General features: G+C 40.8%; 1 protein-coding gene across 2 annotated transcripts; it reads left to right on the forward strand.

The window, feature by feature from the left end:
- Window positions 1-1,967: 1,967 nt before the first annotated feature.
- LOC143209976 (uncharacterized) lies at window positions 1,968-12,319 on the forward strand. 2 transcript variants are annotated; one of them, XM_076426348.1, is made up of 6 exons: window positions 1,968-3,336; window positions 6,331-6,461; window positions 6,950-7,098; window positions 8,198-8,257; window positions 9,185-9,347; window positions 10,050-12,319. In XM_076426348.1, the coding sequence occupies exons 1-6, from the start codon at window positions 2,883-2,885 to the stop codon at window positions 10,185-10,187; spliced, it is 1,095 nt and encodes a 364-aa protein (XP_076282463.1). In that variant the 5' UTR covers window positions 1,968-2,882; the 3' UTR covers window positions 10,188-12,319. The 2 variants fall into 2 exon arrangements, with proteins under 2 accessions (XP_076282463.1, XP_076282464.1); XM_076426349.1 differs by lacking the exon at window positions 8,198-8,257 and having other exon boundaries at window positions 2,401-3,336.
- Window positions 12,320-13,240: the final 921 nt, after the last annotated feature.

A 13,240-nucleotide genomic window follows, 5' to 3' on the forward strand; every position in this document is an offset into this window, starting at 1 on the left:
TGGGTAATTGAGACTTGGTCTTTTCTAGAAATTCGGGAACACTCCACGGTTTCGTGAACGTGAGATTGTAGTCTGTTTTCATAGTGGTTACGACGTCGATAAATCGTTTTGGCGGACGTGAAACGCGCATCGAGCCATCGACGGTGAAATTAGAGGCTCGGCCGGTATTATCACACGGGTGCAATCAAAGGACGACTTATTAATAGTCGGATGCCGAGCATGACTCTCGTTTCGCCTTCCAATTACCGGACGAATTTTCTGCCGGGGTTATGCAATGTTGCATGACAAGGGAGCAAAGACGGGAAGTCGTTATCGGTAAACTACTGACGTACAATACATATCACTGCTGCGACTTTTGTTTCTCCGTCGCACGCGATTCCGCCGCGAAAGAAACGAAAAGTGCGTCGCTGACGATAAATTTGCGGGGGTTTCATGGATACGCGAGCTCCTCGATTCCGGATGCAAACACGGCTATGCAAAACGGCCACAAAAAATCAACCGATTTTCTTTAACCTTCCGGACGTCCCATTTAAATGCTAATGTCCTTTCAGCCAGGTTAAGTTGTTTGTACCCCTTGACGTGCAAACACGTCTCAGTCCCGTTGTGTTTCTTAAGGTGCGTGTTCATGTGGGAGTAAAACTGTCGTGAGTTAACCTCAAGAGTCAAATTCATCAGTGTATGAAGAAAGAAAAACTCTGGGAGAGCGAACAGAAAGTTGAAATTAGCAAATGGACACGTTGAAATTTTTTCTCGGCTATACTGTTAGCTATACTCAGCTATACCAACGCCATTTACATACATTTATTTTATATACAAACTGTTCTCAAAAATATTTGCAAATGTTTTCTCAAGATTAAATATTCTTTAAGTGTAATTATATTCTCTTAATTTGTATCGTTTTCAAATACACATACCTTTAACTTCTGGTACTATTCCCCCTATTCTGCATACAGGTATGCGAAACAAATACTGAAAACTACCATATGAATCGCCTATTAGTAAATAATAAATACAGACATACACTTTAGATTATACTTTCCTATGCAAATATTAAAATTAAGTGTACAGTACGGAGCATTTGTCATTCTTCTAGCATTACAGAGAAATTGAAGTCGTTTGGTCCATTCATATAAAAGTTATCCTGATTTAAAATTTAAAGTGTGTGGAATCAGTTATGCTTCTTACTGTATGTATAGGATGTTAATGCAGAAGAAACTTATTATATTTTCCACTTGCACTTCATTCACTCGTACGAAACTTCCATTACGAAATGCACCCATTTCATTGCGTCGCATTATCCATGTCCAGCATTTTCTCATTTTGGAACATTTCTATTTTCTTATTAAGTACATTGCAATAATTGCAGCAAACATTGGCGCAGCCATACAGTTCACGAGCATTCTTGTAACTAGACGGCGGATCTTGATGCATATATAGCAAAATTGAGAAAATGAAATTCAAAATTGTTGAAAAATTTAAAGGCTTTAAGATGTCAATATATGATTTCTCCTCCGTTAAAATCATTACGGGAAGAAATAACATTCAATTTGGTTTCTATTTCTTGCAATCGATGCAGACAATTTTTATTTTGAAATTCATCTGAGAACTACACGCATGAAATTCAAATGGCCACGTACCTGAAAGAACTTTCCGTGAGTTGACTCTTACGTAAATCTCCGAGAACAAAACATTTTTCAAGTACCCTCGAATGACACACAAATCGAGAGTACTCTCGAGATCAACTATCGACGGAAATTCTCAGATGGACACGTACCTTTACGGCAATGTTACACCACGAAGTGAAATACGCAGTCTTAGGCCCAAAGATAAGCAGCCAAGTGTGGGACTAAACGGTGCAACAGGAGGCCAAGAGAGCGAAACAAAAATCCCACTGAAATTTCACGCTGATTCGAGGTATATCAAGACAAAGAACTATGCAGTCGGGTGAAGGGGAGAGAGAGGAGGTAGAATGGGTATGAGGCCCCTTCCTCTTTCACCTTCAAAGAGAAGAGGGAACGAGCGACCGGTCTCGATTTCTTTCCACCTTGGATACGTGGCGGGCCGACGCTGGCGTCACGCTCGGCGAAGATCGTAAACCTGCGATCTAGCGTCGGGAAAGCGACGAGCGATCATGCCAGCTGTGATCGTCGTCTGCACGCGGTGATCGGTACACGTGGTCGGTCGCGAGTGATCGTGAATTCTCGATTCCACCTTGGTCGAACAATTTCTCCTCAGAACCCTACCGATCTTCAAGAAAGCTCCAGTTGAAAAAGTGAAACGAACGATCCAGGCGTAAAAATCAACAGTGACCTCCGGAGCCTCGTTGGATCACGGGGATCTCTAGGGCCCGTGGCAACTGTTGTGCCGCTCGGTGATCCGTTGCTCGAGAACTTGTTCTTACTGTAAATAAAACTGTGAAACAAAGACCGTCTTCGAGGTGCAAGTGGACACAGTGAGAAGAGACTGCAGGATAAACAGGACTGTTGAGGCGGTAATTAGGCTGTTTCGCTGGGCTCTTCAGACGCTGGTGCTGGAGGAGGAGTTAGATCGAGGAAGTACACAACGATATTCAGCTTCTTGTTTCCAAAGGTGTGCGAGCTTTGGTGCGGAGAAATAGTAGAGGACTGTCGATGGGACAAGAGCCAGGGATTGATCTGATTCGTCGACAATTACCTACTCCAGGTTCTAGTTACCTTTTCATGAGAAAGTGTTCAAGTAAAAAGACAATTGAAAAAGTCCTCAACCCAGCCAGCTGAACACGGCTCGCGGTAAGATAGCCAGGCTCAGATGGAACTTCGTTTCGAGTTTCAATTTTCCGTGGCAAAGTTTCGCGCGCTCTGAGCCAAGGATTAGGATCTCGAGAGGCCATCTGGCCCGGTACCATGGGAACAAACATGCCGGACGTTAAGCAGAAGGGCAAGGCCGGTGTAAAGCAGGGTCCAAGATCGAAGGTATGCGAGGAGCATGGCGCGGACGATTGCCACAGCGAATACGAGCACGAGCTCGAATCGTTGGAGTACGAGGAGGATGCTTATTACTCGAACCTGACGGCGACGCCGAGCTTCGACGATGTTAACGAGCTGAGCGACGACGCTGACGAGATCGTTGTGCATTGCTGGAGAGATTCGAACGGGGACATAGACGAGATCGTGGTCGACGATGGCAATTTGTCCGTCGAGACGGAGTTCCTGTCAGAGGACGCCGAAGGCGGCGCCACTGGACGAGGAAGGAAGAAGCGGAAGTCCGTCCGGGTGATCTTCCAGGACTTCTCGAAGCCGTATCTTGCGAAGATCAGCAACAGCCAGAACTACAAGAAGTTCCTCGAATTGGTAAAAGGTGCACGATAATACTTGACGATGGTCGATTGTCGTCCGTTGAAGGAAACGTCTGAATCAATTGTACACAGAATTGTACAGGTTTCAAACTCCAAATTCACCCTTTTGCAAATCAATTGCACCAATTAAGAATATTTAAAATTAAGTATAGTTTAAAGTATATCCCCCCCCTTGAGTTCAGAAGAAGTCACACGCATGAACGGTGTCGTTACTGCGAGGGAAACATAAGACTCAATACTCAAGACGTTTAAAAACTCTTTTTAATCAGAAAACGGCTACAATGAAGATATAGTCGGTGTACAAAGTATTCGTACACATTAAAAGAACGAATTAGACGAATTTGATTAGAAATTATTTTTTTCAGACGTTGGAAGGATTAGTTTACTAGCTGATGTGTAAATAATTTTTTTTTTAATTGTTATTGGTCGCAATTGCGAAGGAAATAATGTAATGAAAATTTAGAAGGCGCCTTTGGTAGGTCTAAGTAAGTTATATACTTGTACAAAGTTTAATCGAAATCGATCAAGGATGTTATGAAATATGATTGATTGAGAATAGCAAAAATCGTAAGAATCTGCGATTTAAATGTAAATCGCAAACCGTATATATATATAAAACTTACTTAGATTTACAAAATACATGTTTTAAATTTTCATTACGGGCACAGATAAAAAATTTAAAAATCGTGGTCTTTACTGTTCCCTTCGTAATTACGACCAATAACAATTACAAAAAAATTATTTACACGTTAGCTAGTAAACTAACCCTTCTAACGTCACAAAAAAAAACTCAAGCTGCTGAGTCCAGTTCTGAAAAATTTATTCGTTTTTAAAAGGTGTGCGAATACTTTCTACACCGACTGTACATATCTACACACTGTTTTCATACATTACAAAGTTAATGAATTGGTAATTACTTTTAAACAAGTATTTGATGAACAACTGTGCAACATAGATAAAATTTCGAATTTCTTAACAATCAATTTACATTTTGATTCGATTTTTTTTTTTTAGAGAAACTGACTTAAAAATACTTTATTTGCAAAAGATTGAATTTGATTTGCAAGGGTGAGATTAATTTGCAAAAGGGTGTATTTGTAAGGTCACTCTGAGAAAAAAATCATGACTGACCCTTCCAGTGACGGAGTTTAATTCTATTTCGACTCGGAACGTCAAAATCGTCATTCGGTTACTTAGTTTCTGCCGAATTCATCAAATGATCAATGGAAAGACTAACGTGTCTACAAGAAATACCTTTAAAACTATGTTTGACAAAAATTGATGGATAAAGTAGTGAATATCTGCAAATTGACGATGTCCAGGATACGTGAGACCGTATTTACAATAATTTGCATTCAGTCAGCCATCGGAGGACAACCACGGACAACGTTCTCGATCGGGTTTGAGGACAAGGAGCGGAAGCAGTTATCCGCATACCGTGCTTCTCTTTTGTTTTTTCTTTATTGGCACAACCGTTCGCGTCCGCAGACCGTAAACGAAGCAAACCAGCAGACAGGTGTCCGCGGGAATATTTCAAACAACGATCTGGCTCGGTTATTGCTGTTTCTTATTACTATGAAGTTCGACGCGCCTCCCGCGCCTTTCACTTCGTCCGAGCGTTTTTTACGCTGGGCAAGAATGCGGAGATCTTACATCGTTACATCGTTCTCTGGAATTCGATTAAAAATAAGCATTTTTTACACGGACAGAAGTTGAGAACTGCGTTCGCTCATAGAAGCCGGAAACGCTTTTATTTCCGGCTAGAAGGTTGATCCGTTACTTCCTCGATTCTTGTTAAATAAATTCTGGTTTGCCGAGGATGGAAACATTGAATTATCTTTTTTACATAGTGTATTTGATACATAAATTTTTTGGATCATTAGTTATCGTAGAATAGAAACTTTAATCAGTGTTTCACAATTCAGTGTTTCCTTTTCTTTTTAGGAAAACCTGAACGTTTAACAAGAATATATTTTTCTTATTGAGAATTAAAGACGTGCGAACTAAACAGGAATTTATTTCTCCCTTCAGTGGTTTTACCAAGTCGTGAATGTATTGATTTTCTTAAATTTAATTTGTCCACTATATGAAATTACGCTCAGCTAATTTTGCTGTAAATGCATAAGATCCACAATCTAGTAACGAGTATTGTTATATAAATTGGTAGTTACCGAGGCAAAGCTGGTACCATTCCGAAGTTAATTAGTCTCGGTATGACTCAAAGTTATTTTTGGTATAGAGAGTTTCGTGGATCCGTCGAACACGAAAAAAGAGCACGCATAAAAAACGATACCGGTTCTCGTAATTCGAGTTTCTTGTCGTAAGTGTAATACGATCGATAAAGCGGCAATGATCTGTCCCTGTCCGATCGAAGCAAACTGTTTGCGTAATCCTTCTGCTATAAATGTATATCACTGATAAGTCCACAAGGTTTTCAATCGCGTTGACCAATTTTCTCCGTTTTTTAATGTACAATACGTGAAAGCAAGACAAATTGAACACTCCAAATGACGCTGAACTATGAATCTTTATGCAAAATAAAAATTGTCTGTATTAATTGCAATAAACAGAGGTGCCAAATAAAAATTTCATTCTTTCTCTTAAAAAATCAAAAACTTCAAAAAAAATCGAAAAAATGCAGATTTCACATGGAAGTTCTAGAGTGACAACATTTATATTTTTACAGTAGCGGTATTCTGTTATAGGTATAGTTCATGAATTTTTTCAGATTTTTTTGGTTTGGTGCGCCGTTGTTAAAAAAAATAAAAACCGATTTTTTCGACGTTTCTTCCGCGAAGAACTAAGCTAACCTTAAAATTGTTACGTTCTATTTATTCTGTAGGTCTATCAGGCACTGATAAACCTTGAACATTGTACAGAAGTAATTAAAAAATGAAATCAACTTAATTAATATTTCTACAGTATAAACATTACATCTAGGAATATCAATCACGTAATTTTTTAAGCGCTCTTTTGACGCTTTTTCTGTTTTACAGGAGAAGATGCAACCATGCACTCGTCGGGATACATCTCGCCATCCTCGGACACCGTTGTGAACGATTTGCAAGGACTCTCCTTGGAAGAACAGGAACGCCAGAGAGCGGAATGGAGCGCGGAGCTCGCCAGAGTGTGTAACTTCATCTTCTCAGATTAATTCAAGGATCTGCGAGCTGTTTAAGCTCGTAGATCGTCACCTCGAGAAACTGAGATTTATTCGAGTATTTAATTCTCCCGAGATTTCGTAGGGCTGAAAATCATTTCTTGAAGATTATTCCTTCTCGAAACTTCTGCGTTAGAAACTTGTTAAAAATGTAGAGACCGCGCAGACGGTTTTAATCGTGGGGGCTTAAAGGGCTAAAACATCTGCGAAAGAAACGCAGAAAGTTAACCGCAGCTTCATTCTCTTCGCGTGGAAGTTTCTTGCAATGGTTAAAGTTTAAAGTTCTTTCTAAAGGACTTTGCGCCGGAGAAACTGTGCAGAGTCTTTCTAAAACTCCGTTCCGGTATTTTTCAAAGTGAATGTATATTTTGCACGGAGATCCGCAGTCTTTAAGTTAAACCTGGAAGTTATAGAAGTATGATCGAGGATGAATCTGAGTAACTGACGTGTTTTAGGTCGAAGGGGAGATACAGACCCTGAGGCACGTGCTGGCGAACAAAATCCGTGTCTCTCAGGAGCTGAAGAGGGAATTGGGCATCAGCGTGTGGAAAGAGATCACGGACGATATGAATCAGGGCTTGAAAAACGTAAAGGAGAGCCAAGTGTACGTTTCTACGCAGCTATCGAAAGCACGCACTTCTCTCTTTCTCTTTCACCCTCATCTTGCTCCAAAATGGAGTCTCAGACTCTATTCTATTACCATATCTTTCATTCTGAACCGTAGAAATTCGTCGTTACATGTAATATAAATAATCAAGCTGAAACCTGTTAAATGCTCGTTGCAATTTTGCGAACTACGAAATGTATTTCAGAAAATTAGAATTCCATAATTTGCAATAACTCGCAGTAACTTCAGCACATATTTAAAAGAAAAAATCAAATGAAGTTTTAGAAACAGGATGGTTTGTGCAAAACATTATTGTGGAGAACAGAGTTTCCTGTTATTATTTAATATACTTGGTTTGACATTACACGATTTCTGATCTGACGTACATAAAAGCGAACATTTGGCAGGCTTCGTGTTATCTTTTAAAGGGTTCATTCATTGGTTAATGCCTGAGACTCCAAGCGAAAGTTACGAATGCAACACGCGAGTAATTGGGCGGTTAGAGCAACAGCTAGGAAAGCTTCTTTTGCCTGCACAAACACATCTAGATTGTTCATAGTCGATCGGCTGCACATGTTCATTTATTTATGATCGAAACTTGCCTCGGTACTGTAAGTAGACATTTGCACAGAACAGATTTTAGCACCGTTGTACGTGTTTTAATTAAGATTTTAATTATGTCACTGGTAGAGACAGTCTGACTGCACTGTCCAGCATCTACTTCGTGTTCTTTTACCAAATAAATTCTGAAGCGGCATTTTTTACTAAAATTTTAGACTCTTCAGAATAAAATGGTACACATATTATATTTAATGCCAACGGAATCTATTTAGTATTGGAACACACTGGCAAAATGCATATTTGCTGGACCGTGTGATTGGCGGCAGAAGATTTAAATTCGATCGACGTTTCACGAAAAGCAAACCGCATGTACCACAATCACATTTGCATATTCAACGATTCGATTCCGTTCTGAATTTTGGCGTGAGGTGACGGTTACCGATCTCCCGTATCCTGTTCGTTTATTTTTCTGCTACTTTTGCCCCTCAGACATGTAGAACACTTTTCTTTCACTTTTGGTTGGGTTCTCATTCAGTTATCAGAACGTCGGACAGAAACTCGGTCAGTTCACCAAGGCAGTCTCCGAGACCACTTTGTAAGTACGCAAATAGTTGTGTTTTCCTTGGGATCTAACATTTCTTCCGTCGCAGTAGTCATTAACTCTTCTGCAGTCCAATTAACTGGAGCTCGGAAGACATTTCACGTTTCTAGAACTGTTTTCAAACAGTTCTTAAAATAGGTTGGAACAATTTGTCTTCACTCGATTCTTCGTTGGCGTGTATCTGTAGAAAACGATTGTCGTTCTCGGTTTTAGCAGAATAATTGATGTACTGTTTTCTACGAAAGTGTGGCAGCTATTGATTTTACCTTTTTACAATTAATTGGGATGAAGGACAATCCATCAAAAGAGTAAATGACTGGTTAGAAGCGCATGAAAACAAATTTTGCTCTATCCAAGTCGTTCCGAGCAAACTGCATAAGAATCAAGAGGAAAATACGAGAACCAAATCTGTAGTTATTAGCTAGTAATAGTTGGCATCGCAAGCCTTACAGCGGGAAGAAATTTTAGATCGCGGTTTCCGCGCGTCGCATTTGCTTTCGCATAAACGTAGCCGCTCGTATCATAAATATGACGAATGCTTGAGTTAACACACCGCAAAAAAGTCTAGCCTCTTATGTTATCGCCAGTAAATCGATCTACACCGACCTCGAGCCGCGCAACGAACGCAATCCCCACCGACGCGACGACGCGAGAGCGCAGTAATCACAGAAACATACATACATCCGCTTTTAACGAGAATCTAACACGCATGTATCGCAGAGGTAGATGCACGCGGAATGCGCATGGCGACATGACTAACTTACGGGTGTGCGAGTGCATCAGTCCTCATTCGGTTTTCATTCATGATATCGGAATCCTAAGCCGAGGCTGATCGGCGACCACGGACAACCGGACGCCGCTCGGCATAGGACGGGGCTTGTCCATCGTTAAATGAATATTTATCGTTTCCTCGTTATGCAGATTTCAGAAGACGGAGTCCGTCTTCAAGACCACGGCTGAGAAAACCACCAGCATTCTCGGCGGCTTTGGCAGCGGACTGACCATGAAGCTCGGTCAGATGCGTAACTCCGACAGCTTCCGCTCGCTGGAGGAACGCGTCGGATCCGCTTACGAAAACATGAAGGTGATTATCCTAGAGGAATAACACCGACACTTCTCCACTCTTCATCGAATTCCTGAATCTTTCATCCAGAGCAAGTGTGAACGCATTATCCTTGCTCCGAATGGGGAAACAAAATTATCTTGCTTTCCCAAAGTAACGGATAAATAATAAACCGAAGATCCCATTCATTTTAACACGTTCCCGTGCCACTTTTGCACCACCGATGGTACACGTTAGAAAACTATCATAACATTCATATTTATTTAATGCGCTAAGAACATATATTTTATAATAAGTTTAATCCTTTGCACTCGAAGCTATTTCAACTCGAAAATTATTATACTCATTTATATTTTCACGAATTACTTTCACGGATCTACATGAAATCGATATAATTATATTTTTAATAATGTAAACAATATTTTGAATAATGGTGCAGTGGTGACTCTGAGTCGCCACTCGAGTGCTAAGGGTTAACACTGTAGAATAATATATCTCCACCAAAAGAATGAGACATCGCAAAAAATGCGGTATACAACAAAGCACATAAGTTTGTTTAAATTGTCGAGCAAACTCGGCACGGAACGTGTTAAGAAGAATTAATAAATAATCACAACTTTGTACCAGATGCGAAGTATCCCCTTATTATCCTCGTATGAACAATCATTTCCAGTGAAAGCATGTTCAATTTCAGTAATTATAAAAACAAATGATCTTTTCCAGACCAAAGTCGTGCCTTCAAGATCCACTTCGATGCAGAGCTTCGACGACGCACTTCGAGAGTCCGAGGCGGCGAGACGCGCGTCCGCTGCACCGTCAGCGACCAGTCCAACCATTCCCGAAGACAAGCTCCTCTCTTAGAGCCGGCCCTCGAGTCCACATCGATATCCGCCTCTTCTCTGCGTAACATGCTGACGCGTCGATCCATGACGCCAGGTGTTTCGCCCTATGCTACCTGTAATCACTTTTCTACCGCATTGCTATAACCAGGGCTAAGCGACTCTCGCGTACAATGGATGGTACACTAACCCTCGGACGCCGCGCCGGTGCCTGGGTCCGTTTTGCCCTATCCTCTCCAAAATATCTGATCGACTTTTATTGCTAGCTATTTTCAGGGAAACAAGAAGAATAATGTTTCTCAGAGAAGCTATTTCAAAAGTATATATCGCGCGTCGGAAATTTTGTTATAGTTAGATAACAGGTGATTTTATATGAGGAGATATATAGGCCAGAAAGGTAGATTATAATTGTTTCTGGCTGGCTTCAATCGTTAATTAATTTCGTTAGACCAAGGGACCTTGAAGTAAGAGGAGGAACGCTTCTCTCGAAATTTTGTTCGGCAGAATAGATGAGAGAGGTAAACAACTAAAATTGCTTCGTTCGAGGCAATCTGAATTGAAGATTTGAGCAGCATATTCAATATCAAAAACAAAATAAGAGAAATTCTCTCCTCACCTATACTTAGTCGCCTACTGAAAAATGGACCTAAGCACCATCGTCTGCGATATCGTAAAAGCTGTCCGCCCTCGGATCGTTGAATGATCGATCGAGCGGCGGGGACGCGATGTAAATCATGGTGTAATACGCGTGTCACAGGGTGTCTCTCCTAATTGCGAAGGCATCGATCGTTATTCAAATTAACATGTGCTGGAGCCTGTACGCTTGGCGTTCCTCTGTGCTGCGCAGAGTGTGCGCTTTTTGTCGCGAATTGTTGTACGAAACAAGCGATATATACATTCGATTTATTTATCCTTTCCTTTGATTAATGAGATAGCGGACGTAGGATTGCGTCTTTCGGTCGAAATTCACGTTCTTTCGCGTTTGATTTGCAGGCTTCGGAAAGCATTGCGGGTGGTGTCGCATTTTTGTGTTAGGCCGTCGTGTTACTCAAGAAGATGGCGATTGATTCCTTATTTTATTGAAACTTATTTGCACTGTAGCTGTTTTTATAACGCATAAGAATATATCGTTGGGTACGTACCTTAATGTTTTACGTTGCAACCTATTTTCTTCGCACCGTCGATACGTGAAAGTAGGCACACGCTTTAATAGATACTTACTGATGACGTTGCGCTCTTCAACATCGATATGTGTATATCCTGAACCCGAGAGAACGATGAGCTAGCTCCTCGCGGAACGGTCTCGATATTCTTCGACGAGGCTGCCCGTGCTTTGACAATACTGTCCTAATGATATGTCGATTTCTACCGTTTCGTTTCTTTCGGAGCTACATGTAATTTGGCTGACCTAGTCCATGGGACCGGTAGAAAGTGTTGGTCAAACTGGACCGGGAAAAACGTTTCGAAGCAAGCTGCGAGTATGACAAAATTTTCATTGAATATCTCCCTCGTTGCTAGCCAATACGGCTGACAAATGGCGTGACACGGCGAGAAAACTACGAGCATCATCCATCGATCATGTGGTCTGTTGCATCTGGTCAATCATTCGATCATCACTCGTTCCCAATCTCGGTCGGCCAAACTGTAACCGAGCATTCTTTGATTTAAGTTAGTGCAGCATTTTTATCTAAACAGTTCTTATCGCAATTATTGTGAATCATCAAAATGCTACACGATTTTTTCTGTTGTGTAATAGTAATCATCGGAGAGTATTTAACCGCACGATGTTTATAAAGGGGACGAAAGCGACATTTATTCGAGATGTTAAGAATAAAGAGATTTTCTAACCACAAATTGACCACAGGGATTCGTACCTATTTTTTCTGGAGCTCTGTCGACGGAGTTATGTGAGGATTGGAGCACCTTTTTTCGTTCCGATCGCGCGAGCAACCGAAAACAACGAGCGTACACCGAAAAATACGTAAACGTGTTTGATGTATTTAGAAATGACCATGTACGAAGCCGAGTGTCGATGCAGATCTATTGCAAGTCTTACGTGTATGTTGGTTCTGCGCTCATGATTGTCATCAACAACCTGCTATACAATCTACTTGTTCATATTGGTGAATAAATTATTTTATGAAATGCCACACACATGTGGAAACCCCAATTTTTATTTTGCATAAAGATCCGCGGTCTGTCGATTTTAGGGAGACTAGCCAAATTTGGACGAACGCCTCGGTTGTATCACCATCATGTATTTGCAGAAAGAAAAATATTTCAAGAGTTAATAACAGTGTTAATTGATTACAAATTATGTGTTGAGTCTGGCTAAGCTGTACTTACACCATTATTAGTTGTGCTAGTTAAGTATGGTTTATAAATCAGGTCCCATCGTAGCCGCTGCAGCGCGTTGCTCTAAACTCGGCTACTCTCTCCTGCTATAACAAACATTCTCTCTTCGAATCATCCTCATCTCCGGTAATCCGAAAAAAATGTTGGCCGCGACGATGAACAACGTTTCGCAAGGGAAAGGTATACTCATACACGTGGTATTAAAAAAAGGAATTGGTCAACTACTTTATTGCCATTCTGCACGTGGTACAAAACATAGTTCGGGCGCATACGAGCGCGCTTAAGTACAAAACAAAAACGATCCTCTACAAGTAGTCTTCTCCAGCTGCATGGCGAGAGCAAACAAGTTAAAGAGATTAGAGTAGAGAGTGGAGAGCGCAGAAAGTAAGAGCGAGAGAGAGAGAGGGGAAGACAGAGAACAAATTGGTGAGAGAAAGAGAGACGGTGTGGAGAATGAAACAGCGGGAAACGGGAACCGTGTTAACATTACATGCACTCGTACATATATCTGTGTATTTGTATACGTATAGAAACATGTTAACAACATAAAATGTAAATTATTCACATAACACAATAATCCGTGATCTATAATATTATAACGATCTGGTTTTGTACTGGATAGGCCAACACATACGTTTCCTATATACATAGTTGAGACTCTTTTAAACATTCGTTTTAATTATCCATCGTGTCATTACAAATACGAGAAAAAGAAAGAGA

The sequence above is a fragment of the Lasioglossum baleicum genome, chromosome 6 (genome assembly GCF_051020765.1).
Source record: "Lasioglossum baleicum chromosome 6, iyLasBale1, whole genome shotgun sequence".
NCBI lineage: Eukaryota > Metazoa > Arthropoda > Insecta > Hymenoptera > Halictidae > Lasioglossum > Lasioglossum baleicum.